At 47.5% G+C, this 25,666-nt stretch overlaps 1 protein-coding gene across 1 annotated transcript in view; it reads left to right on the forward strand.

Annotated features, from left to right (window-relative positions):
* The first annotated feature begins 4,022 nt into the window (after nucleotides 1-4,022).
* The window catches only part of SHROOM2 (shroom family member 2), a 159,633-nt gene continuing 137,989 nt past the window's right edge, over nucleotides 4,023-25,666 (forward strand). The window contains exon 1 of the mRNA XM_032285877.1: nucleotides 4,023-4,299. Within this exon, the coding sequence (XP_032141768.1) occupies nucleotides 4,135-4,299 (165 nt within the window). The 5' untranslated portion in view covers nucleotides 4,023-4,134. The remainder of the gene's footprint in view (nucleotides 4,300-25,666) is intronic.

Raw genomic sequence — 25,666 nt, forward strand, 5'->3', positions numbered from 1 at the left:
TGAAAGTTGGTTAATTTGCCTTTCATTCATTGATTAATTCATTCACTGTTGACAAAGTGAAAGCAGAACTATCCTCAATTTCACCTGTCTCTTCTCTCTCATAGGAAATAAACCTCAGATTAGAAAAAGTGGCCGAGGGCAGGGTGTGGTGGCTCACGCCTGTAATTCCAGCATTTTGGGAGGCCAAGGCGGGTGGATCATCTGAGGTCAAGAGTTCAAGACAAGCCTGACCAACATGGAGAAACCCTGTCTCTACTAAAAATACAAAAATTAGCTCGATATGGTGGCGCATGCCTGTAATCCCAACTACTTGGGAGGCAGGCGGGACAATCACTTGAACCTGGGAAGCAGACATTGCAATGAGCTGAGATCTCGCTAGTGAAACTCTGTCTCAAAAAAAAAAAAAAAAAAAAAAAAGAAAAGAAAAAGAAAAAGTGGCTGGGTGTGGCGGCTCGTGCCTATAATCCCAGCACTTTGGTAAGCGGAGGTGGGTGGATCACTTGAGCCCAGGAGTTTGAGACCAGCCTGGACAACATAGTGAGACCCCCATTTCTACAAAAAGTAAAAAATTAGCCAGGCGTGGTGGCATATGCATGTAGTTCCAGCTTCTTAGGAGGCTGACGTGGGAGGATCACCTGAGCCTGGGGTGATCAAACTTCAGTGAGCCATGATGGTACCACTGCACTCCAGCCTGGGTGACAGAGTGAGACTCTGTCTCAAAAAAGTAGGACTCCATCTCAAAAAAAAAAAAAAAAAAGAAAGAAAGAAAGAAAAAGAAAAAGAAAGAAAGAAAGAAAGAAAGAAAGAAAGAAAGAAAGAAAGAAAGAAAAGAAAAGAAAAGAAAAAGTAAAAGTGAAACAAACACCTAAAGCTACTGAAGCCCAAGGGGCAGGTGCTCATGGGATCACACTCCTTGCAGGTCCAGAAGAGAGAACATGCTCACCCTATTCTCTAAGCAATAAACAACCACAGTGAGAAATTACACAGAACAAACATGCCCCTCAGCTTTCCAAAAGGACAAAAGACTAACATGGACAAATGGATTCTGCCTCTGAAAATTCCACCTGAGTTGTGAGTTCTCAGAAAAGAAAGCCATCTACTAGGAGTCCACACTGGTTCAATGTCATACTAAACTCTCCCAATGGGGGTGCAAGACTGATCAACTGGGGTGATGCCTTTCAGCCACGAGATACTATATTTTCACAAGATGATTGAGTGTCTTGTGATGACAAAACAAACGCAATATAGAAGTGCTGTCATCGCACCTAGACCATAGTAACCCCAAGAATGTCATAAAAGGATTTATGACTCGGATTGGGTACCTGTCTCATAGCAGACCATACAAGTCTTGGTCCAGTTCCTCATGGCATATTAACATCATTATATCTAGCAGCCCTATAAATATTCCAACCATGCTGAGATCAATGCTTAATGTGAAGATTAAAAAATCAAAAAACATCAGCTAAACACTGTTTATTAAGGATGGATGCAAATTTGCAGCAAAGTTTAAGAAAAAGGGAGTCCTTTTAAACAAAAAGCATAAACCTTTCAAGTGGCAGATGGGTAATCGGACAATGATTATACAGTGAACATAAAGTGTTAAAGATGATTTTGGGGCTGTATAGAATAACGATGGATTTATGGAGACAATTAGATCATTGTTTCTGCTTTATAGTGAATCTAGTGGTCTGAATTTTAGCTCCAGGTAAGAGCTTAGACTGAAGTCTATACCAGTTTGGGGTGGGGCGGTGGGGAGTGGGCTGTTTTGGGACAAGGACATGCCTACAAACTCTAATAAGCACACTGGGTATATTTATGTGGCTCTTTACCTTTTGGTTTATCATATCCAATCTCTTTTCTTTTTTGAGACGGAGTCTCACTCTGTTGCCCAGGCTGGAGTGCAGTGCTATAATATCAGCTCACTGCAACCTCTGCCTCCTGTGTTCAAGCAATTCTCCTGCCTCAGCCTCCCAAGTAGCTGGGACTACAGTCGCCTGCCACCACGCCCGGCTTTTTTTTTTTTTTTTTCCTGTATTTTTAGTAGAGATGGGGTTTCACCGTGTTAGCCAGAATAGTCTCGATCTACTGACCTCGTGATCCACCCGCCTCGGCTTCCCAAAGTGCTGGGATTACCTGCGCCTGGCAATATCCATCCATTTCTTAAACTTTGTGAGACAGTGGATTTACATGTAGTTGTAGGGAATAATTCAGGGAAGTCTTGTGCACCCTTCACTCTTCACCTGCCTGTTCCAAAGGCAACAAGTTACAAAACTACGTCACAACCTGGATATGGACATTGATACAATCCACCAAGCCTTTTCAGATTTCCTGTTTCACGTGCGTTTAGTTCTGCTTAATTTAATCAACTTGGCAGACTCCTGGGACCATCACCACAGTCAAGATACACTTAACTTGATTCTGAGAGGCACATTCCTTAAGCCTTCGTTTTTTCTTTGGAAAAAAAAAAAAGAATCGTCTTGTTCTTCTAACTAAAGGCATTCAGAGACCGTAGTTGGAAGTTAATTATGGGGTAGTCACCACGTGCCCAGCGCAGGACAGGTGCCCAGTGGAGCTGAGACTCCGAATTCAATTGGCTGCATGAGACACCCCCACAGAGTGGACTCTTCTCACTTGGCCTCTGAAAAAACAGACGAAGGCTGAGATTCCTTGTCCCAGCTTGACAGTGGCAGAACCCAGACCCGGGACAACTGACTCTCTGTCCAGTGCTCTCCCGGCCTGTCCTGTCACGTACTCCAGCATCTCCACCACCTTAAAGGGGCGTGGATGGAGCTGCTTAGAGGAAAGAGGTGTTCCCCAGCGTTCAGCTACGAAACAAACAGCAACGAAAACAGCTTTTTTGCAAAGCATGTAAATAAGTATCCGTGCAGCTATTTTAGACCAGAGTTTCATGGAAACTGAAACGGAGCAGGAAGAGGTGGCACGCGTGTTCTGTCCGAAAACTTTCACCAATCCCAGACCACCACCTTCTTTTCGGGGATGTAAATGAGGGAGACTTGAAGACCCTGTCGCCCAGTCCTAGGCGTTTGGGGACAGCGTCTGGGAGGAGCGGCGGGCTGGCGCTGCGGGAGGTCCCTGCGGTAGGGTGGGAAGGCCCTCGCGGTAACCCGGCACAGTCCTGCTGCGCCCGCTTTCCGAGCCCCTCCAGAGGCCGCACCCGCGCCCCGCCTAGGCTGCGAAGGGTGCCGTTATCGGCTCTCCAAGTCCGGAGTGTGAGGGCGCGCAAGGCCGCGCGGGACGGGCGCTCCCCTGAGCTCGGGGCGGCGGGCGCAGCGCGGCCCTTCCGCTCTCACCTGCGCGGCCGCCCCCAGCCTGCGGTGCGCGGGAACAAACTGGGAGTGTCCGCGGGCGCCATGACGGAGGAGGCCGGCCGCCTCACCTGCCCGGTACCGGCCTCCAGCCGGTGGGCAGGAGCACCCCGATACTCGAAGCGCCGCCGGGCGCTGGCGCGGGCGCGGGCGCGGGAGGAACGGCCGACTTGGCGCCGCGGCCCCCGCCCTCGTCCCCGCCCTTGTCGGCCCCGGGGCGCGCGCTCCCGGACCCCGACACTGCCGAGCGGTGCGCGCGCCTGATCGCCCCTCCCGGCCCGCCACCCTCCTCCGGTCGAAGGGCGAGACTACCGGGGCGCACCCATCTCCAGCCTCCCGCGTCCAAGCGGCCGCGTGGGCCCCGGAGCGCGCGCCTGACCCAGCCCCTCACCCTTCGGACTGCCGGCTGGACCCCCTGCGCGCGCTCTCCAGCCCAGTTCTCGGCCCCCACCCGGGCCTCGCTGCGCGAGCTCCACAGCGCGACCGCCCCGCCCCCGTCGGGCCCGCCCCCTCCCTCCCTGCCACGCCCCCTCGCTCCCTACCCCTCCCTCCCCCTTCCTCCCTTCCCCTCCCTCCTCCTCCCTACCCCTCCCTCCCACTCCCTCCTCCTCCCTACCCCTCCTTCCCCCGCCGGCCCCGGCCCCGCCCCCGCGTCGCCAGCCCTCCGGGCTCCCTCCGCCGCCGGGCCGGCACTTTCTTTCCAATTTGCGGCGCAAGTTCTGCGGTGCCGGGAGCCTCCCTAGCGATCCGACTGCCGGGACTGCCCGGAGTGCATGGGCGCGGGCTGGGGGCGCTGAGCGGCCGCGCCATGGAGGGCGCCGAGCCCCGCGCGCGGCCGGAGCTCCTGGCCGAGGCCGAGACGCGGGCGGCCGACGGCGGGCGCCTGGTGGAGGTGCAGCTGAGCGGCGGCGCCCCGTGGGGCTTCACCCTGAAGGGCGGCCGCGAGCACGGGGAGCCGCTGGTCATCACCAAGGTAAGACGGCCGGGGGGCGCGGGCGGTGACACCCCTGAGGCGGCTGCGCTCTGGGGCGCGTAGGGGTAGGGGCGCGGGGGGGGCAATCGGGCTCATGCCCCCGGCTCTGGCGCGCGCGTCTGCTAGGAACACCTGCGGAGCCTGGGCGCCGGGACCGGCGTGGGCGTGTGGTCCCGGCGGTTCGGCGCGCCTCGCAGAGTTTAAATGGCTCCTGCTCGGAATCCCCTTCCCCTCCCCCTCCCTCCTCCGGGCAGGGGCCTGGCCGGGTCCTCTGGCACTCCCGGGCCTGCCAGTGGCGGCTTGCACCTGCGGGGCTGCCCGGAGGCCAGGAGAGGAACGTGTCCCCAAGCCATTCCCACCTGTGTTTGCCTCTCGTAGGTCCCTGGTTCCGCACCCCTTGGACCTGTGCCTTTGATAGCTACGAAACCCAGACTAGCAGCTGTTGCCAGCGCTTCTCGATTCCCTTCAGCCCATCAATGTTTACTGACTTTTGGCTTCCAGTCCGAGAACCACTGCGCACTGGATACCTGCGCAAACTTAGGCAAACCTGAAAGCCTACTTCCTAAGAGCAGGACCCGAGTTCTAATAATGAGAAAGAAATTCCAGCTGTATCTCATCAGGAATGTTGTGTATGTGTGGTTTGCTTTAGAACATTGAATTTTCTTGTCTCAAAACAAAATCCATCTGGAAGCTTACCAGTCGAACCTGTATGAACTTGTAAAAGCAAACACATAAACAACAGTCCAGTCGCTCTGTGTTCTCGTTAAAAGTGTATAGTGGTCAGTTTCTCTGGGAAGGGTTGAGTCGGACCTTTCGTGTGGACGAAGTTCATTTTAAAATGTAAAGATTCTTGGCGACTAGAAGCGTTTGAAGGTGATTTACTGGTTTTCTCTGTCTTCCTGCCTCTCCACAGCAGGAAGAAATTAAGTGATTCCTAACCCGCCCCACTGGTAATCAGTTTGGGAAGTGGGATGGTTTTGTTGTTCAAATAGCAAATGAGACACCCACGTCTTCCATTCCGTATTTTCTCTCGCTTTTATGATTACAAAACTTTGTGGAGGGATTTGGAGAAGGGCTTGTTTAGCTGCGCACTAAATTTTGGTTGAACTCAGGAAAGAGGTTGCCATTGTTATAGATTTAATGTGTAATATTTTCTCACATTGGCTCTTTGGAAAGATGATGGACAGTCATAAAGTGATTACACTCTGCCCAGTCAGAGCGCTCTTCTTTTTTTCTTTCTTTTTTTTTTTTTTTTTTTTTTTTGAGACAGCGTCTTGTTCTGTCATCCTGCTGAGTAGCTGGGACCACAGATGTGTGCCACCATGCCTGGTTAATTATTTTTATTTTTTGTAGAAACGGAGTTTCATCATTTGCCCAGGCTGGTCTTGAACTCCTGGGCTCAAGTGATCTGCCCTCCTCTGTCTCCTAAAGTGCTGGCCTTACAGGCCTGAGCCACCACGCCTGGCTCAGAATGTGGATTAATCCAAGCTTTGAATATTCCTCTCCCAAAAGCTACTGAAAAGTCACTGGGGCTCATTAAAAAACACTTCTAATAGTGTCATCCCTGTCCCGTGTCCCCTCGCCTCTTAAAAAACCTTGTAATTAAACAGTTCCATATTAGAGCCTTGGAATATTGTGCAACTCACTTGGTATTTAGCAGACTCTGATTTGGGGATAGCTTGCGTTAAGGTAAGAGGACACCTTCTCTTTATGATAATGAGGGTATGTGTCTTAGAACTGGGAGGGGTATCAAGAACAAGGCTGATTCAGTCCTGGTCTTCAGATGAAATTTTGTCAGCCCATTTTATAGATGAAACAGCTGTGGCCCAGGCAGGACAAACGGTGTGTCCTGAGGTCAGAAACTGCTGAGTCCTGGCAAGGGCCCTGGGAATCAGACCCTGGCCCCAGTGCTCATGTGTGCTGCTCCCCTCTAGTCAATGGCATCTGCTTGGGTCTGGGATCTCCCGCAATGCCATAGTGAATACCTCTGTCACCTCAGTTAGGTGAGGGTTTACCAGCCTTGCCATTGGGACTTTGTGAGCTGAATCTGTCTTTGCTGTGGGACTGCCCTGTGCTGTTGAGGATGTTCAGCGGCCTCCCTGGCCTCCACCTGCTTGATGCCACTGTCACCTCTCTCCAGGTGTGACGACAAAAATGTCTGCAGACATTGCCAAATGTCCTCCGAGGGACAAAATCAGCCTGGTTTTGAATCACTTGTGTTAGATTAACCATATATCACCTTTGCTCTTAAAGGATTTTTGCTTTCAAAACTTGTGTATGTTTTTGAAGACACTGGCCTTTAGGATGGTGTGTTTAGAGGCCCATGGCATTGCCAATGTTTGCATGGAGGGCTGTTTTCCTCCCACGCGACGGCCCTGAGAATAGGCTTTATTTACATAGTCAAACTCAAACAAATACTTGCTTCATCTGCATTTTTGTAGCTGGAGAAAGGAAATTGAAGCAGAAACTCCCAAGTGCTGTGTTTCGTGAGCACCCACCTCGGCTGTTCAGGATCAGGACTGACTATTCTCTGGGTCTAGTTTGAAGCTAAAGGGATACTAACTTCAGAGGAGTAGCATTCTTGGCATTTGGGGTGCATGCCTGAGGCCCAGCAGAACCTCTGCTGACAGATGGCAACAGGATTCATTACTCCTCAGTAGGTTTCTGCTGAATTCTACCTTGACATTTTGCTACAGTTGGTGAAAAAAATGCATTCAAACCTATTTTTGCATGCTGTTGTTAGAGAAAGAGCAGGAATAGTGTCCATGTTGCAGGAATCTACATAACGGAAGTAGAGGTGGTGGATGTATGTGATCCTGTCGGTTTTTTGCGTGTTTCTGTTCCCATCCATTCAACCAGTGGAAGTCTTCAGTGGGGGGAGGGGAGGGGACTGATTTCTAAAATGTCACTAGAGTGGCTTGAATTCCACAAAGCTGTTTGGAGGACTCATTAGGAAGCGTTAAATATACCAGCTGGGTGTCAGCAGCCCCCTGTGGCCTCAGGAATGTTTGTTAAGGGAGGGAAGGAATGAAGCCCCAGCGTCTCCTGTTCACTATTTCTTAGAGGCTGCTCCCTCCCCCACAAAGAATGCCAGAAGCCTTAGCCCGAAGCTCCAAAGAAGACATTAACTTGGGCCTGGCTTAGCCCCAACGGCATCTCCTTTGGGAATCCATTGATTTTTGGGTTGCCTTTGGGCACCAGAGCTGTCGTGTGGGACCAGACTACTGTGGTCCGGGATGCTTGGAGGTCTCCCCACCTGACCCACCCATCCCAGGCTTCAGACCCTGAGAACATTTCTCTGGATAGGAGACAGCTTTGAAATATCCTTTCTAGTGTGAATGCGAAAGATGGAATCAGGGCATACTTTGAGGGGTGCGCAGCCAGGTAGCAAGTTTCCTCTGTAAAGTGTTAGCTGAGTCCTTGATTGCAGCGGCCACAGGGCTGAGACTGACTGGTGGCTGGTGATGGGCAGGAGTGGAGGCCCCACGCCTCTGATGTGCCTTCCTTAGTGGTTTGGAAAGGGGGCTCCACTTTATGGCACATGCCAAGTCACCTCTGTGACCCGAGGACCAGGGAGATCAGAGTGACCACCCTGGTCAGGATCAGTTCTTGTCCCGTATGCCTTTATACTGGCTCCCAAGAGCCAGCCAAGCTCTTTGTGAAATATCAGTAGAGGTTTTAAAAAAGAGGGATCTGCAGAATTCAGCAGCGGGTCAGGAGCTGTTGGATCTCAACTTATGGCTGCTGGTAAATTTCTGTGCTCAGACATGGTGTGCGGTCAACATCTTCCCGAGGGAGGGCTGCTGCTTCTCCAGTCATCTGAGAACCAGTGAGAGATGGCTTGGATCTCCCCTGCCTCTGCCATCTCTGGGTGATGTCCGAGTTGTAAAGTCTCACTTACTTTTTGATGCCAGCTACTGTGTTTTCTCCAGCTATTAGGATGGGTGTCATTATAAAGATCCATTTGTGTTTTAAGAATTAATAGTAAGGTTAAAAAAAAAGAGGTGAGCTTTCTTTTCTATGCTGAAAGACTCTTTCATTTGGTAGACCTGCCTTGCCAACTGGCTTTCAAATCTATCTTTATTACCTTTTCCCAGACTGTAAATTAATGTGACCCTGCTGAATTCTCATCCTTGTTCTCCAGCGACGTTTTGGGCGGGGGTGTGGAGTCAGGCAGTGAGCCTCAAGTGCTATTCCAGGGTCTGGTAGCTGGAGGCTCTGAGGCTCAGCTCCAGGAGGATTCGTCCTCTCTTAGACATGAATTCAGCTTGACTCACACCTATGAATCCAGAGCTTTCTGCGATTATAAGAAGCTACAAACATAGGCTGCACATCTCACTTCTGTACCGGGATGTGTTCGGTCTTCAAGGCTCAGTTATATTTCTTAACATGTCCTAACATTGATCTTTTGGAAAAAAAAGAAAAAAGAAAAAGAAAGCTAGTTTGCCCAAGAGCTAAAGGTAGAACAGTGTGATAATGAAAGGCTAAGAACAAATAGCTTTCACTTTGTCCTAATGAGCTGGGGTTTCTTAATCTAATCTACCTTTGTAATTCGTGGCCAAAGAAACTGGCTTGCCACTTGGGAAGGGCTGGCTTTTCTCTTTGGAAAGCATTTTGGAGTAGTCTGTCCCCTTGCCAGAGTTGTTTTGTATCAGCATGCAAATAAACCTGGATTTGTGGCCAAGTTCTTAGGGGCACAGAGGAAAGCTGGGGCTCTGTGGAACTTTCCTTCCCACACATGGGGTGCAGCGGAAACATTCTACACCGTGATGTTAGAGAGTGAAGGCTGAATGAACTTTTTATTCAGGTCTTCTTGTACTCTCAAGCACTGTAGTCAGGAGTGGGGCAATTCTCGAAGGAGAAATTCTGCAGGTTTCTGCAAGCCCGCTTCCTACACATGCAAGCCGAAAACTAACCCATATGAAGGATTTTGAAAGAGTTCTGGCTTGCTTGTTGCTCTTTTAGGCCTTTAAAAAAATATCATCAGTATCTGATACAGGGAGGGTGTATTCTGGAGGAACTGGTGTGCTTTACCTTGTGTGATGCAGTACTTGGGCCGTCCTGTAGTAGAGCCAGCTTGTTCTGATGATGGTGAATGTTCTGGCTTCTCTTTGGGGGAATATGTCTTAGAAGGATAATACTATATCATTATAAAGAAAAAATTGGACAAACCTCATTTGGTTGAACCTCAGAACGAGGATGTTCTGAATTGCAAAGCAAAGGTAACTTTTTTTTTTCCCAGATGAGGAGCCCTTGGGCTCTTTTTTTTTTTTTTTTTTTAATCCCCAGCATATTAAGTTGCAGGCAGTGAGGGCTGCTGCTCTTGGATGGAGAGGGAGGAAAAACAGTGTTTTGGTTTGGCTAGGAAGGGTCGGGATTATCTTTCTTTTGGCAAAAGGTGACTTTCAGAAGACAAATTGTCAAGGTGAACAAGAACCCAGGCAGGTAGACTCTGTGTCCTTGAAAGGCAGCACTTACTTACTCATAGAAGGGAAGGGGCAAGAGTGATAGTGGTTTTTTTTTGTTTTTTTTTTTTTGTTTTTTTCCCCAAGACAGAGTCTTGCTCTGTCGCCCACACTGGAGTGCAGTAGCATGATCTTGGCTAACCGCAACCTCCACCTCTGGGATTCAAGCAATCCTCCCACCTCAGCCTCCCGAGTAGCCAGGGATTACAGGCACTCACCTCCACACCTGGCTAATTTTTGTGTTTTTAGTAGAGACAGGGTTTCACCGTGTTGGCCAGGCTGGTATCTAACTCCTGAGCTCAAGCGATCTACCCACCTTGGCCTCCCAAAGTGCTGGGATTACAGGCATGAGCCACTGCGCCCGGCCACTAGTGTATCTTTTACGAGGTTTTATTTTATCGAAGTGGCTCTTGCACAATATGAAGTATCAAGTAGTTCTTCAAGCGTGCTTATATGCCACTGGTCATTTGGCCTGACTACTGATCATTTTCCCTTCCCTAGAGACAACTATCAAAATGTCTTAGCTGATTTATTTTGGCATTTCCATCCATGTCCCTAAATTATGGCTTATATTGTAAAATATTGCTGCAACTTTTGTTTATTAGTTTGTTCTTGTAGGATATTACGATGTAGCCATTTTTCCGCTCTTTTTTTTGTTTTTTTTTTTTTTTTTTAGACAGGTTTTTTCTGTCACTCAGGCTGGAGTGCAGTGGCATGATCACGGCTCACTGCAACCTCCACCTCTGGGGTTCAAGCGATCCTCCCACCTCAGCCTCCTGAGAAGCTGGGGTTACAGGCTCAGGCCACCACGCCCAGCTAATTTTTATATTTTTAGTAGAGACAGGGTTTTGCCATGATGGGCAGGTGGTCTCGAACTCCTGCCCTCATGCGATCAGTCAACCTCAGTCTCCCAAAGTGCTGGGATTACAGGCATGAGCCACTGCGCCTGGCCCTTATTTCCACTCTTTTCCAATGCCCACCTCCCTTCCCCTAACTACTCAGGCACAAATCGTGGCCCCTCACACCACTAATGTAATTATATCATAACGTTTTGTCGTGGGGCCATCCTGTGAATTGTAGGGTGTCGAGCAGCATACCTGGCCTCTTCCTTTTTTTTTTTTTTTGAGACAGAATCTTGCTCTCTTGCTCAGGCTGGAGTGCAGTGTCATGATCACAGCTTGCTGCAGCCTCCACTTCCTGGGCTCAAGTGATCTTCCTACCTCAGCCTCCTGAGTAGCTGTGACTATGGGTGCATGCCACTATGCCCGGCTAAGTTCTGTATTTTTTGTAGAGATGGGTTTTCACCATGTTGCTTGGGTTGATCTCAAACACATGGCCTCAAGTGATCCTCCCACCTTGGCCTCCCAAAGTATTGGGATTACAGGCATGAGCGACTGAGGCTGGCCTTTTCCCGGTCTTGATGCCAGTAACACTCTACCCACTCTGAGGAGCATGGGGTTAACAATATTCAGTGTTTATTTTGGTTGCTATTGCTATCACTGCCAAGTCTAGGGGCACATACTGTGGAGTCCCGATAAGTTAGCATCAATAAGGAAGGGACCCCCAGGGTGGGGGAGAACAATTGTTCTGAGAAACTGCTAGCACAAACAACTCTATTTGCATGTAGCTTCTCCAGCATGACCCTGTAAAACTTCCCTCCAGCTCCTGCCTCTTTGCAGACAGCCCCTTCTCTGCTGTGTTGCCTGTTGCTCCCTTGCAACATACTTTCTCTCTAATAAATTTGTTTTCTTTAATTCTTCTGCTGCCGTGATTCTAGCCCCCAGCCAGCGCACCTGCGACACAAGTTTCTGCAGTCATTAGGGTTCAGGAGAGTCTTCTTAATTTTTAAGGCACTTATCCTTGATTCATCCCTCAAATCCTCCCCAGTGGTGAAATACCTCTTAATCGAACACACCGGGGGTCATCTTTTGAGATCTTCTGTCTGAAAATAGCATGATTTTTATCTTGACAGTAAATTGTTTGGGTGCAGTCCTGAGTGGAGACAATTCTCCCACAGCACTCTGAAGGTGGAGTCCACTCTGCTGGTGTACAGTATTGCTGGAGGGAGATCAGACGTTTTTGTTTCTTGATCTTTTGTACTGGGTGTACTTTTTTCCCTCATTTTTCTTCTTCTTCTTCTTTTTTTTTTTTTGAAGAGACTGGGTCTTGTGTTGCTCTGGCTGGAGTGTGGTGGCTATTCACAGGCACAATTATAGCCACACTATAGCCTTGAACTCCTGTGCTTAACAGATTCTCCCAGGGTGGCCTCGAACTCCTGGGCTTAGATGATCTACCCACCACGGCCACCCAAAGTGTTGAGATTACTGATGTGAGCCACGGATCCTGGCCCAGAGTAGGGTTTTTAAAAAGTGATTTTGGTAAGTGGAAATAGTGGGAAAGGTAAAGATTCAATATCCTTGTCACAAGACTCTATTTCTTCACTCTTTCACTCTTTGGAGTAGAAAATCTGTCGGTGTAGAGTGGGACCCACAAGTGTGGCAGAAATGCTGCCTGCCGGGGTCCCTGTTGCTGTCTCCTCTCTGACACTGTTGGGCCGCATTTCCCTGCCTCTCTTGCAGTTAGCTGTAGCCACGTGACACTTCTTTCCTAGGGAGCTCCAGGCATGTCTGCCATTTTACTTTTCCCCTTCTGGCTGCCTGGAATGAAGATGGCCCCAGGGCAGAGCTCATCAGCTTCGGTCCCTGAATGACTGCAGAGGTGCCTACACTGTGGTCACCCTCCAAGCCAGTACCATTACATGAGCAAGAAGTAAGCCTCAGCTGTGTTTGGGCCATTATATGTCTTTTGGATTACTTGCTGTAACAGACTATTCTCACAGATGAAATGCTGGAAGAAAGCAAAGTTTTCCTTTTAGCAAATATACCCAGTTTTAAGAGGTGGAATATGCAAAGCTTCCTTTTCACCCATACTGGAAGGAGTGAGGGAAGCATCACCATGGGTGTCCAATTAGCATGCAGCTTATTCCCTCCACACTTATTATAATAAAATGAGACCTCCACGCCCATTGGCTTCTTTCCACCTTAGTCTTTTTCTCAGCTGGAAATTTAATATTCCGCCCCCCCCCCCCCCCACAGTCTTGCTTTTCCTTCTCTTCCCTGGGGAGAGTTTCTTTCCTGGGAGCCCTGGAGCATTAGGGCAGGAGGAGGCTGGGAGAATGCCCAGTCTAGATAATTAGCCCTAGGTAGGGCTGGCTGGAGGCCTAGGGTGTGGGGTGGGTGGCCAGCCAGCTGTTGGGATGATTTCTGGGATTGGACCTTCCTCCTGGTGGTGTTATCCTTTCTTTAACTGCCTTAAAGTGCAGATGTTGCCTGGGGTTGGGGTGGGGGCGCTACACATTGTCATCATTAACAGAACTGCCTTCATCAGATTAATTAATTATAGTCCTGTGTGGCATACTTTTCCCCCCTGGGTAATAACACCCAGACACATGAATTAGACCAGCAAGGAGAGGAAATATAAAGATGAAAGCCAGATGAAAGCCAAGTAAAACTGGCCTCAGGAGGAAGGTGGAGCTGGTGGAGGGGGAGTGCTGAGGAAAGACCTTGTCTGTTCGGGTACCGCAGCCTACAAAGAGGAGTTAGGACACCCTGTAGAGGAAGGTGATAGGGGGAGCAGGGGTCCCTCCTTGCACTTGCAAAAGGGGTGAGTCAGATTCTTTGCCTATGGCTTGCAGATTCTGAAGCAGACGAAATTCCACATCTATCTGTGTTAATTGTGCATCTGTTTGCAAATTTGTAAACACAGTGATATTTATCTCTGCTAATTGTATAATGCTTTGTATAGTGTTTTTTCTGGTTGTGCAATTAAAAGTAAAAAAATGAAAATAAAGGAAAAGATTGATCCATAGCTCAAAACATGTAATAATCTTATTTCTGAAAGTACAGCTATATTGATTTTTTCCTGTCTTTGTGGAATTCTTTTCTTTGAACCTCGTAGACGTAATTTTTAATTGCTTGAAAACCCTTAACCATTACATTGTCAACAATCTTTGGAATCAGATTAAAGGAAGTTTAATTTTGTGTATGCCACTTGAAGTTTTAAGAACTGGCCTGTTTTGTTATTGTGGAATATATTGAGTTTTATAATTTAGCATTTTCTAGACAGGCATATATTTAAGAACCCTAATTTCTGGAAAACTGAGTGTACTTTATGTTGGTCAAATATGTCAGTCTTTCAAAAACTATGTGCTTTTCTGTATGCGCAGCTTAACATTTTCATTATGTTTAAATGCCCTGAATCTTGAATTAAAGTTTGGAAAGAAAACATCTGGACTTGAAAAGATAGGCCTGCTGCTGCTTGAATCATATTTATTTTGTGTTGATTTAACGACAGAGCTCTCACACACTGATGCCATTAGGGTTTGGTGTGGAGCCACTTCCACTCCCTGTCCTCACGTCCTCATTTTTAGTGGCTGGTGTTTTGGGGACAAGTACTTAAAACGTACCACTATGCATGGTTGTGAAATCTCAATACAAATGTAAAAGTTCACATTCTCTGCTGGTTCCTGAGGATGCTCCTCTTTGTACCCTGAAGCAGAATTTGCTTTGCTTTTACAGAGAATTTAATTCTTTTTTTTTTTTTTGAGACGGAGTCTGGCTCTATCACTCAGGCTGGAGTGCAGTGGCACGATCTTGGCTTACTGTAACCTCTGCCTCCCAGATTCAAGCGATTTTTGTGTCTCAGCCTCCTGAGTAGCTGGGATTACAGGCGCACCACCACGCCTGGCTAATTTTTGTATTTTTAGTGAAGATGGGGTTTTGCCATGTTGGCCAGGCTGGTCTTGAACTCCTGACCTCAAGTGATCCGCCTGCCTCTGCCTCCGGAAGTGCTGGGGTTACAGGTGTGAGCCACCAAGCCTGGCCTGAGAGTTTAATTCTTAAATAACCCATGTTGTAATTGCTTCTTTGAAAAAAATGTTCAATTCATATGAAAACTCTTTATTTCCCTTTCTATTTTTTTACAGTGGCTTTCACTGGTCCTTTTCCTTTGCCATCTACTAGAAGGTTGGATTTTCTTGAAGGTCCTTTTATCTGCCCTTTCTCTCATCTAGGTGGTCTCATGTACTTCCTTGAAATAACATGTCCATAGACAACTTTCTTATCTATATGTGCAGCCTCAGCTTCTCTTCTTTTTTTATTTTCAGTGACCGTTTTACCAAATCACCTTATCATCTGAACTCTGAAATGGCCTTTGTGTGTTGTTGAGGCCCTTTAAACTCAGCACGATCCAAATGGAAATCATTCATCTTCCTTTACCTACTCTAATTCTGGATTTCCAATCTTAATGATCAGTCTATCCCCAAATCTAGAAGTCATCCCTGATGCCTTCCTCCCTTTAACCTCCCACAGCCAGTTGATTGCCAGTCCTTTGGTGCCTAAATATGGCGTGTGTGTTGCTTTCTTCTCATGCCCAGCATCACTGCCTCCAGTGGTTTGCTCCAGTGACTGCGTAGGCAGTCACAGTAGTCTGTAACTTGCATACTGCTGCTCACCTCTTCACATGGCAGACTCTTGAGACTTCCAGTAGTGGGTGTGCCAAAGCAGTGGTCTACTTCTCATGCTCTTTCTGGAGAGACCTCAGTAATTCCTCATGGGACACCTTAGCTAGGCATAGGCGGCTTATTTATTTTATTTTATTTTTATTTTTATTTTTAATTATTATTTTTTTGAGATGGAGTCATGCTCAGTCACCTAGGCTAGAGTGCTGGGATTACAGGTGTGAGCCACCACGCCTGGCCCAACTTTAATCCTTTTTTATGGAGATGGGGTCTAGGGAAGGCCTGCCATGCCCTGGGTCGCAGCTGGCAAGTGGAGGGGCTGGGTTCCCACCCATCCTGTCTGGATTCAGGAACCTCATGAAGGTCCCTGTCTCGAGTTATGTCTGAGCTTGGATGATACCTGTGGAGGGTCACAGCCAGCCCTGTTGCCAGGCCTAGTGCATAGCAGATGCTCAGTAGATGTTTGGTAGGTGTAGGAAAGCCAGCCTGTGAAAGGGCACTTGTCCTTCCTGCATTTAAGCATCAAGCCTGGTATCAGAGCTGTGGTCATTCTGCTGCTTTGCTTCAGGTTGTAGGAGTTTAGAGGCAAAGGTTAGAGTGCCCCCAGGACCAAGCAGGTTGCACAGGGGGGCTGTTTCCATGAACCTTGGCTGAGGGGACCTGTCGGGAGGCCAGCAGCCCTGGGAAACAGGGACAAGCCTTAGGTGTTTCTAAGGATCGAGGCCTTGGCATATTGTAAAAGACATCACAAAATCAGGTTTCCAGAGGCCTCACAGCAACAGGTTATGTCACATAGCATGGGTTGTGCCATGGAAATAAAACCTGAGTTCAGGACTGCATGCTGCCTGCTGGTCTATACCCTAAAAAAGCTGGCCGCACCCCAACAAAAAAGTAAAGCAGAGAAATGAGATTCCTGAGATTAAAGCAATTTGCCTTTCTTTCCTGTCTTCTACACATTGCTTGTAACAAGGTGGTGCTTTTCTGTGCTAAGGCATTTCTCCCTGTCTAAAGGGAGCCCTTCTGTGATCCCCCTTGAGAGCATCCCTTCTGAGTGTCCTTTCCTGCTCCCCTGGGCTGCCAGGCTCCTGCTGCTAACTTGACTGCTTCTGAAGTCGGGTTCAATGTCAAGGGGCGGTCAGAGAGGGGTGTGGTCTGGCAGGAAAGGAGGAAGAGAGCCTGACTCGTGACCGTCCTGGCTGCCAGGCACACCTGAGCACATGGAGCCCTGAGCTGTTGGCCTGGACAAGCCCAGGCCTGGCACTGCAGGGAGAACTGGTCTGTGGATTCAGTCTCTACAGCCTTACTTTCCACCCAGACTTTGCCCCTCCTGGAGCATTCCGACCTCCGGTGTTTGAGGGTTTCATCCAGTAAACACAGTAGTAGTGCTGCACCCTCTCAGATTAAAGGTATGCTGTGCAGCCTGGGAGTTCCTTTATGTGGGGTGGTAGGAGAGGCTGGAGAAGGCCTGTCTGCACTTACATTTTCTTGAATTTTTTAATTATTAAAAATGGAGGCTGTGCGCTGTGGCTCACACCTGTACTCCCAGTGCTTTGGGAGGATCACTGGAGCCTAGGAGTTCAAGATCAGCCTGGGCAATATAGTGAGACCGTGTCTGTACAAAAAAAAAAAAAAAAAAAAAAAATTAGCCTGGCGTGGTGGTGGATGCCTGTAGTCCCACCTACTCAGGAGCCTGAGGCTGGAGGATCGCTTGAGCCAGAGAGTTGGAGGCTGCAGTGAGCTATCATAATGCCTCTGCACTCCAGCCTAAGTGACAGAGTGAGACCCTGTCTCAAAAAAAAATTTTTTTTCCATTTATTTATTTTATTGCATTTTAGGTTTTAGGGTACATGTGAAGAACATGCAAGATTGTTGCATAGGTACACATGTGGCAGTGTGATTTGCTGCCTTCCTCCCCATCACCTACATCTGGCATCTCTCCCCTTGCTATCTCTCCCCAACCCCCCATACCCCCACCGTCCCTCCCCTATTTCCCCCCAACTGACCCCAGTGTATAGTGCTCCCCTCCCTGTGTCCGTGTGTTCTCATTGTTCAACACCCGCCTATGAGTGAGAACATGCAGTGTTTGATCTTCTGCTCTTGGGTCAGTTTGCTGATAATGATAATTCACATGTCACAAAATTCATCATGTTAAAGGGAACAGTTAGTGGTATTTTTTCTGTGTATTCACTGACTTGTACAATTGTCACTTTAATTCCAGAACATTTTTATCACCCCAAAAAAGAATCCCTGCATTCGTTAGTACTCCCTCCCTCTTCCCTCCCTTCCCCCAAATCCCACCCCTGCACTGATCTGCTTTCTCTTACTGTATTAGTCAAGGTTTTCTAGAGAGACAGAACTACTAGGATGCACACACATACACACACACACGCGCGTGCGCATGAAGAGGAGTTTATTAAGTATTAACTTACATGATCATCACAAGGTGCCACAATAGGCTGTCTGCAAGCTGAGGAGCAAGGAGAGCCAGTCCAAGTCCCAAAACTGAAGAACTTGGAGTCCGATGTTCAAGGGCAGGAGGCATCCAGCACGAAAGAAAGACAAGGCTGGGAGGCTAGGCCAGTCTCTCCTTTTTACAGTTTTCTGTCTGTTTTATATTTATTGGCAGCTGATTCAATTGTGCCCACTAGATTAAGGGTGGGTCTGCCTTCCCCAGCCCACTGACTCAAATTCAATCTCTTTTGGCAGCACCCTCACAGACACACCCAGGATCAATACTTTGTATCCTTCACTCCAATCAACTTGACACTCAGTATTAACCATCACAAGTCCACCTCTCGTCAACACGAGATTATACATAATCTTCAAATAAAGACAAAAATAAGGTCATAATTATGCCTAACATAATACAACTATCCTTCATACAACTGGAAATATACCAATCCCCAACTCAAATACAATTAGATAAAGTTAACAATATTTAAATGCTGACATGAAGTCGATAAATCTTATGTCACATGATAAAGGAAAAGAAAATAAAATAAAGCTATTTTCTTAGTACAAGTATATACAAGCACAAAAGTGCTTTTACCAAAAGGAGGAAGAAATACTCACGACAATTATGGTCCCTGATTCTGCAGCTGGTCACGTACTCATAGCTGGTATTGATGACTACCTTTTTCTACTACCCATACTGTATTCCCTTTGCCTTCACCAAGCACCTCAGCAGGTTGTGTTTTTTCCACTGGTGGAGCGATCATTCCTTCCTTCAAACCTTCATTCGTGAAGGGTCTGGGTCCTTTGTAGTCCTGCCTGGATTGGGCTGTTGTAGTTTCCCCTTGACCTTAATCACAGGGCATGGTAACACTAAGAGGCACCCTAATGGGTCTCCTGTATTCCATGCGTACTCTTCCCTACCTCCGCTGTGGAGTAGTAGACTAATTTTATCATGTTAGCCCGGGTCAGTCACCCCAGCCAACACTGTAACTCTCTTCTTAGCCTGTTGACATAAAAGTAGAAGGAGCCCAAAGTATCCAAGTGGCAATCTTAACTTCCAGTTTAATGGGATTGTTGTACATCTACTGGTGGCAGCATTCCTTCCTCTGGAACTAAGGCCCCTAGGCCAGCAGAACCTAGTGTCGTGGGAACAGGGAGCAAAAATTTTGCTAGTGAGTCACTAGGAGTGATGGTGAGTGGTGCCGCTTCCATTTCCACTCCTTGATTCCTGGACCCATGAATCCTGGCTATGGGAGAAACAGTACCATACATTGGATGCTGATTCAGAGCATACATGTCCTTCTGGAGAACTTTGCCCCAGCCCTGCAAAGTATTGTTACCTCATTGGCATTGTAATTGTGACTTCAAAAGGCCATTCTACTGTTCTATCAATCCAGCTGCTTCAGGATGATGGGGAACATGGTAAGACCAGTGGATTCCATGAGTGTAAGCCCACTGCCACACTTCTTTAGCTGTAAAGTGAGTGCCTTGGTCACAGGCAGTGCTGTGTGGAATACCATGACGGTGGATAAGGCATTCCGTGAGTCCACGGGTGGTATTCTTGGCAGAAGCATTGCGTGCAGGATAGGCAAACCCATATTCGGAGTAAGTGTCTATTCCAGTGAGGGCAAACCTCTCCCCTTTCCATGATGGAAGAGTTCCAATATAATCAACCTGCCACCAGGTAGCTGGCTGATCACCCCAAGGAATGATGCCATATGTAGGGCTCAGTGTTGGTCTCTGCTGCTGCTGGCAAATTGGGCACTCAGCAGTGGGCGTAGCCAGGTCAGCCTTGGTGAGTGGAAGTCCATGTTGCCGAGCCCATGTGTAACCTCCATCCCTGCCACCATGGCCACTTTGTTCATGGGCCCATTGGGCGATGATGGGGCGGTTGCGAAAAGAGGCTGAGTGGTGTCTGTAGAACGGGTCATCCTATCCAGTTGATTATTAAAATCTTCCTCTACTCAGGTCACCCATTAGTGAGCACTCATATGGGACACAGATACCTTCATGATTTTGACCACTCAGAGAGGTCCATCCACATACCTTTTCCCCAAATTTCTTTGTCACCAATTTTTCAATCATGCTTCTTCCAAGTCCCTGACCGTCCAGCCAAACCATTGGCTACAGCCCATGACAGTATATAATCGCACATCTGGCCATTTCTCCTTCCATGCAAAGTGCACAACCAGGTGCACTGCCTGAAGCTCTGCCCACTGGTAAGATTTCCCTTCATCGCTGTCCTTCAGGGATGTCGTAGAAAAGGGCTGTAGTGCTGCCTCTCTCTGTTTTCAGGTGGTGCCTGCATATCATGTAGAACCATATGTGAACCATAACCTAGTCTTCTCTTCCTCTGTCAGCTGATCATAAGGGACTCCCCATGAGGCCATCGGGGCAGGCTTGGGGAGAGAAGGCAGAGCTGCAGGAGTGGAGACCATGGGCATTTGAGCCACTTCCTCATGTAACTTACATATGCCTTCAGGATCTGCTTGAGCCAGATCATGTATATATCACTTCCATTTGATGATGGAATGCTGCTGTGCACACCGAACATTATGGTTAGGTGGGCCAGAAAGTACCCAATTCATGATAGACAGTTCAGGTTGCATGGTGACTTGATGACCCACAGTCAGATGTTCAGTTTCTACCAAAGCCCAGTAACAGGCCAAGAGCTGTCTCTCAACAGAGAGTAGTTATCTACAGAAGATGGCAGGGCCTTGCTCAAAAATCCTAGAGGCCTCCGCTGTGATTCACCTATGGGGGCTGCCCAATGCTCCAAACAGCATCCCTATCTGCCACTGACACCTCAGGCACCATTGGATCTGCTGGGTCATATGGCCCAAGTGGCAGAGCAGCTTGCACAGCAGCCTGGACCTGTTGCAGAGCCATCTCCTGTTCCAGACCCCACTCAAAACTGGCAGCCTTTTGGGTCACTAGATGAATGGGCCAGAGTAACACACCCAAATGAGGAATGTGTTGCCTCCAAAATCCAAGTAGGCCCACAAGGTGTTGTGCCGCTTTCTTCATTGTAGGAGGGGCCAAATGCAGCCACTTACTTTTCACCTTGGAAGGAATATCTCTACAGGCCCCATACCACTGGACCTCTAGAAATTTTACTGAAGTAGAAGATCCCTGAATTTTAGTTGGATTTATTTCCCATCCTCTGGCACGCAAATGTCTCACCAATAAGTCCAGTGTGTTTGCTACTTCTTGTTCACCGGATCCAGTCAGCATAATGTCATCAATGTAATGGACCAGTGTGATGTCTTGCGGAAGCAAAAAGCGATCGAAGTCTCTCCGAACAAGATTATGACACAAAGCTGGAGAGTTTACATACCCCTGACATAGAACAGTAAAGGTATACTGCTGCTGAAGGCAAATTGCTTCTTGTGGGCCTTATGGACAAGAATGGAGAAAAAGGCATTTGCCAAGTCAATGGCTGCATACCAGGAGTTGTGTTAATGTGCTCATGCAATGAATCCACATCTGATACAGCAGCTGCAGTTGGAGTTACCACTTGGTTAAGCTTATGATAATCCATTGTCATTCTCCAAGATCCATCTGTCTTCTGCACAGGCCAAATGTGAAAGTTGACTGGGGATGTGGTGGGAATCACTATTCCTGTGTCTTTCAAGTCCTTGATGGTGGCACTAATCTCTGTAATCCCTCCAGGGATGTGACATTGTTTTTGATTTACTATTTTTCTAGGTAGAGGCAGCTCTAGTGGCTTCCACTGGGCCTTTCCCACCGTAATAGCCCTTACCCTACCAGTCAGGGAGCCAATGTGGGGGTTCTGCCAGCTGCTAAGTATGTCTATGCCAACTATGCATTCCGGCAATGGGGAAATGACCACAGGATGAGTCCAGGGACCCACTGGACCCACTGTAAGTTGGAACTGAGCTAAGACTCCATTAATTACCATACTTCCATAAGCCCCTAGTTTAAGTGGAGGACCACGGTGACATTTTGGGTCGCCTGGAATCAATGTCAGCTCAGAGCCAGTATCCAGTAGTCCCCAAAATGTCTGATGATTTCCCTTTCCCCAGTGCACAGTCACCCTGGTAAAAATCCAGAGGTCTCCTTAGGGAAGGATGGGAGAAAGATTCACCGCATAAATTGTTGGTAATGTAGTGGGGTCCTTCCTTAAGGGGACCTGGCCTTCCCTGCATTCAAGGGGTTCTGGGTCTATAAACTGGCTCAAGTCTGGAAATTGATTGGTTCTCTGTTTTTATAATACAAATTAGTCTTTTGTCCATTTGACCTAGAAGTTTTCTGTTTGTATAAATTAAGTAGGAATGCAGTAGGCTTCCTGTCGATTTTACTTCTAGGAACACCATAATTAATTAGTCAGTGCCAGAGCTCTACACGAGTCAGACTATTCTGACTGCTGCCTTGCCTCTGCTGTCCATTTTGGTAGCTACACACACCTTGCCTTTGATGGTTGAGTGTCACCACTTGACCCTCAAGCCACCCCTGCCACCTTGGGATCCAATTTTTCCCATAGTATTTAAATTATGTAGTTGAGTGACTGCAGTTCCCACCATTAGCTCTGACATACAGAGAAGAGCAATTACAGAGGTCTTCAAAGATGCAGGTACTGCCCTCACCAATCTGTTTTGCAAGGCATTGGTGAAAGGTATATCTTCTGGACCCTCCCAGCTGGTATGAGTAGTTCTAAGATGACTAATCCACTCCACCATCCCAATCTCCCTAAGCCTTTAGATCCCTTCCTCTACATTAAACCAAGGGAGATCAGGCATTCCAGCTCAGTCACAGTGGGCCATCTTTTAATCCATATTTCAGCTAACCAAGCAAATAAGCTATTAGAACTTTAACTCCCCAAGCTTCAACATTAAAAGCAGAGTTCCTACTTAGTGGGCCCAAATCAATAAATTCAACCTGATCCAACTCAATATTCCTTCCACCATTATCCCACACCCTTAATATCCATTCCCATGCCTGTTCTCCAGATTTCTGTTTATGTCAATTAGAGAACTCAAATGGTTCTTTTTGAGTGTAGTGGGTCACATTCTCAACCTTACCTCTAGGTGCCCACTGAGACTTTAGTCTAGTTATAGGTCTAGACACAAACAGGGGTGTTGGGGGTGGCTCCTGAGGAGAATCATTGTCTTGCCTGGCAACTGTCTCGGGGAGGCCATCACTGTTGCCTCAGGCAGCGCAGGGTTTATCTCCTCAAACAAAGGTGGAAAGGCTGATGGCAGTATGGGTTGAGGAGGGGATGTTACCACTACTGGGGTTGGGGAAGCTGTTCCTTCTGGCAGAAAAGGTTCATCAGAGTTTACAAACTCAGTGTCCCCAGCTCCATCAGGATCCTCCCACACATCCCCATTCCATGTTGCAGGGACCCATTCTTTTCCAATCAGTGCCCTCACTTTAACAGTAGACACCTGGCGAGGCTGTGCATGCACCTTTCATTGCAGGTCAGACACTCGCATGATAAGAGCTTGTGTCTTTTTCCACAATTTCAGCTCTTTCTCCGCAGGAGGTAAGACTCTCATTCAGGGCAATCTTAGCAGATTTGAGGCTCAGTATATGCTTCCGAAGCTGGGAGACAGAATCACTGAGTTCATAATTTTCTTTCATCACTGCCCACTGAACTCAGGAGCAACCAACCAGCTTATGTTCCTTGGTTCTCCACATATGGTCAAGGTATTATGTATAGAGTCACTAAACTCCTGCCTCTCACGAGCGGTGAATCAGGAGTATCAAATGCATTTATTTTGCATAACTCTCTAAACATTTTACCTCAAGGACTGAAAGTGTTCTGCATACTATTAGAAGTAGAGTCCTTAGCATTTTGGTGTCTAATCATATTAAGCAGCCAACTCCAGAAACCCCAAAACCAAGAAAAGAACTCCATCCTTAATATCCTGTTCCTTTAGAACCACTCCTGGTACCAAAATCTGTATTAGGGTTCTCTAGAACCCTGGAGTCTGATGCTTGAGGGCAGGAGGCATCCAGCATGGGAGAAAGACAAGGCTGGGAGGCTAGGTCAGTCTCTCCTTTTCACAGTTTTCTGTCTGCTTTATATTTGCTGGCAGCTGATTCGATTGTGCCCAGTAGATTAAGGGTGAGTCTGCCTTCCCCAGTCCACTGACTCAAATTTAATCTCTTTTGACAACACCCTCACAGACACACCCAGGATCAATACTTTGTATCCTTTAATCCAATCAAATTGACGCTCAGTATTAACCATCACAGTTACTATGTATGAATTCGCCTATTCTGGGCATTTCATATCAGTGGGATCATAGAATATGTGGTCATTTGTGTCCAGCTTATCTCAGTATAATGTTTGGAGATTCATCCATGTTGTAGTGTTTATCGGTCATTCCTTTTCATGGCCAAATGCTATTGTCCTATGGGAATGGACCGAATTTTGTTTCTGTCTTTTGATTGACATGTGGGTGGTTCCTCTTTGTGACTGTTGTGAATAATGCTGCTGTGTGGATAAGTTTTTGGTTCTCCTGAGTATTTTCCTTGTGTTTCGAGCTTTTTAACCTCACTGCCCCAGGCATAGAGCTTGTGATTTCCTGAGCATAGGGGTGGCACATCTCTGATGAATCAAAAAAATATGATTGGTCATTCTGGCTTCACAGCTGTTGAAGCAAAATTAAAACTCACAATATTCAAAGGTCATAAGATTCTTGTCCTGACCCTGGGGGATGTGGGCACGTGCAGGACTCTGACAGAGGTGGTCAGCATATCTGCTCTGCTCAGCCTTCAGGAAGACAGGACATGCCTGATTGCCGGCATCCTGGTGGTCCTTGTAGTGGCAGCTTGTGGTTAGCTCAGCCTCATCCTCTGCTGCTGCTTTCTGAGCAGGAGCATGGGAGTCTTTCAGCCTCCCTGTGACGTGGACACAGGGTTTATTCTGGGGTTCAGACACTGAGCGGGGGCCCCTGTGGTCCAAGGGTGATAGCGCTTGGGAATGTGTCCTCTCTTAGACACGAGCTGCTCTCTTCTCATTTCCCACTCTTTCACTTCCCAGCAACAACACAGATCCATACCAGAATCAAAACCTTCACCTCTTCATCATTTCTGGTTATATTTCAGAAACCCTTCCTGTGGGGGGAATCCCTCAATAAAGTTAAATTTTCCAGATTTAGGGGACATCGGTAGTATCTTCATCATAGCATTGTAGGGTTTATAAGGTTTTCTGTTAAATATTTTTATTTTTGTTAAGAGACATTGTCCCACTCTGTTACTGAAGTTGGAGTGCAGCGGTGTGAACTTGCCTTGCTGCAGCCTTGAATTCCTGGGCTCAAGTGATCCTCCTGCCTCAGCTTCCTGAGTAGGTGGGACTACAAGCACCCACCACCCATGCCAGGCTAATTTCTGTATTTTTTTGTAGAGACGGGATTTCAGCATGTTGGCCAGGCTGGTCCCAAACTCCTGACCTCAAGTGATCCACCCACCTTGGCCTCCCAAAGTGCTGGGATTACAAGTGTGAGCCACCACACCTGACCTCCCTCTACCTTTTTTTTTTTTTTTTTCTCAGTATGTCTAAACATTTTGGAATTGTAATTTAAACCATAAGGGCAAAAGCTGAAACTTTATGCTTAGGTTTGCTAGTAAGTTCACCCTTCCCCATTTCCCCCAAATAAAATCAGTTTATTGTTTTAATTGCACCCCAAAGCAAGCTCTCTCAGTGTGAAGCAACTACTACATACACAAAAAATGGTTGTTAATGTAATAATTTCCCTGGCTCATCTAACGTGCAATGCACATGACTTCAAAGACTACAATTTAGGGCAAGTGTACATGAAATAAGAAAACAACTTTCCAAGTTTCAAAACCTGCTGTTAAATTATTTCTAGGACACTCAGTTCATATTTACTTCTCAGTAGGATGTTGCACTATCATTTGATTATCAGTCTACCTCACAGTGTACATTACCAGATGCCAG

This window comes from Sapajus apella, unplaced genomic scaffold (assembly GCF_009761245.1).
Source record: "Sapajus apella isolate SASKATOON/1434 unplaced genomic scaffold, GSC_monkey_1.0 scaffold17, whole genome shotgun sequence".
In the NCBI taxonomy this organism is placed as follows: Eukaryota; Metazoa; Chordata; class Mammalia; order Primates; family Cebidae; genus Sapajus; species Sapajus apella.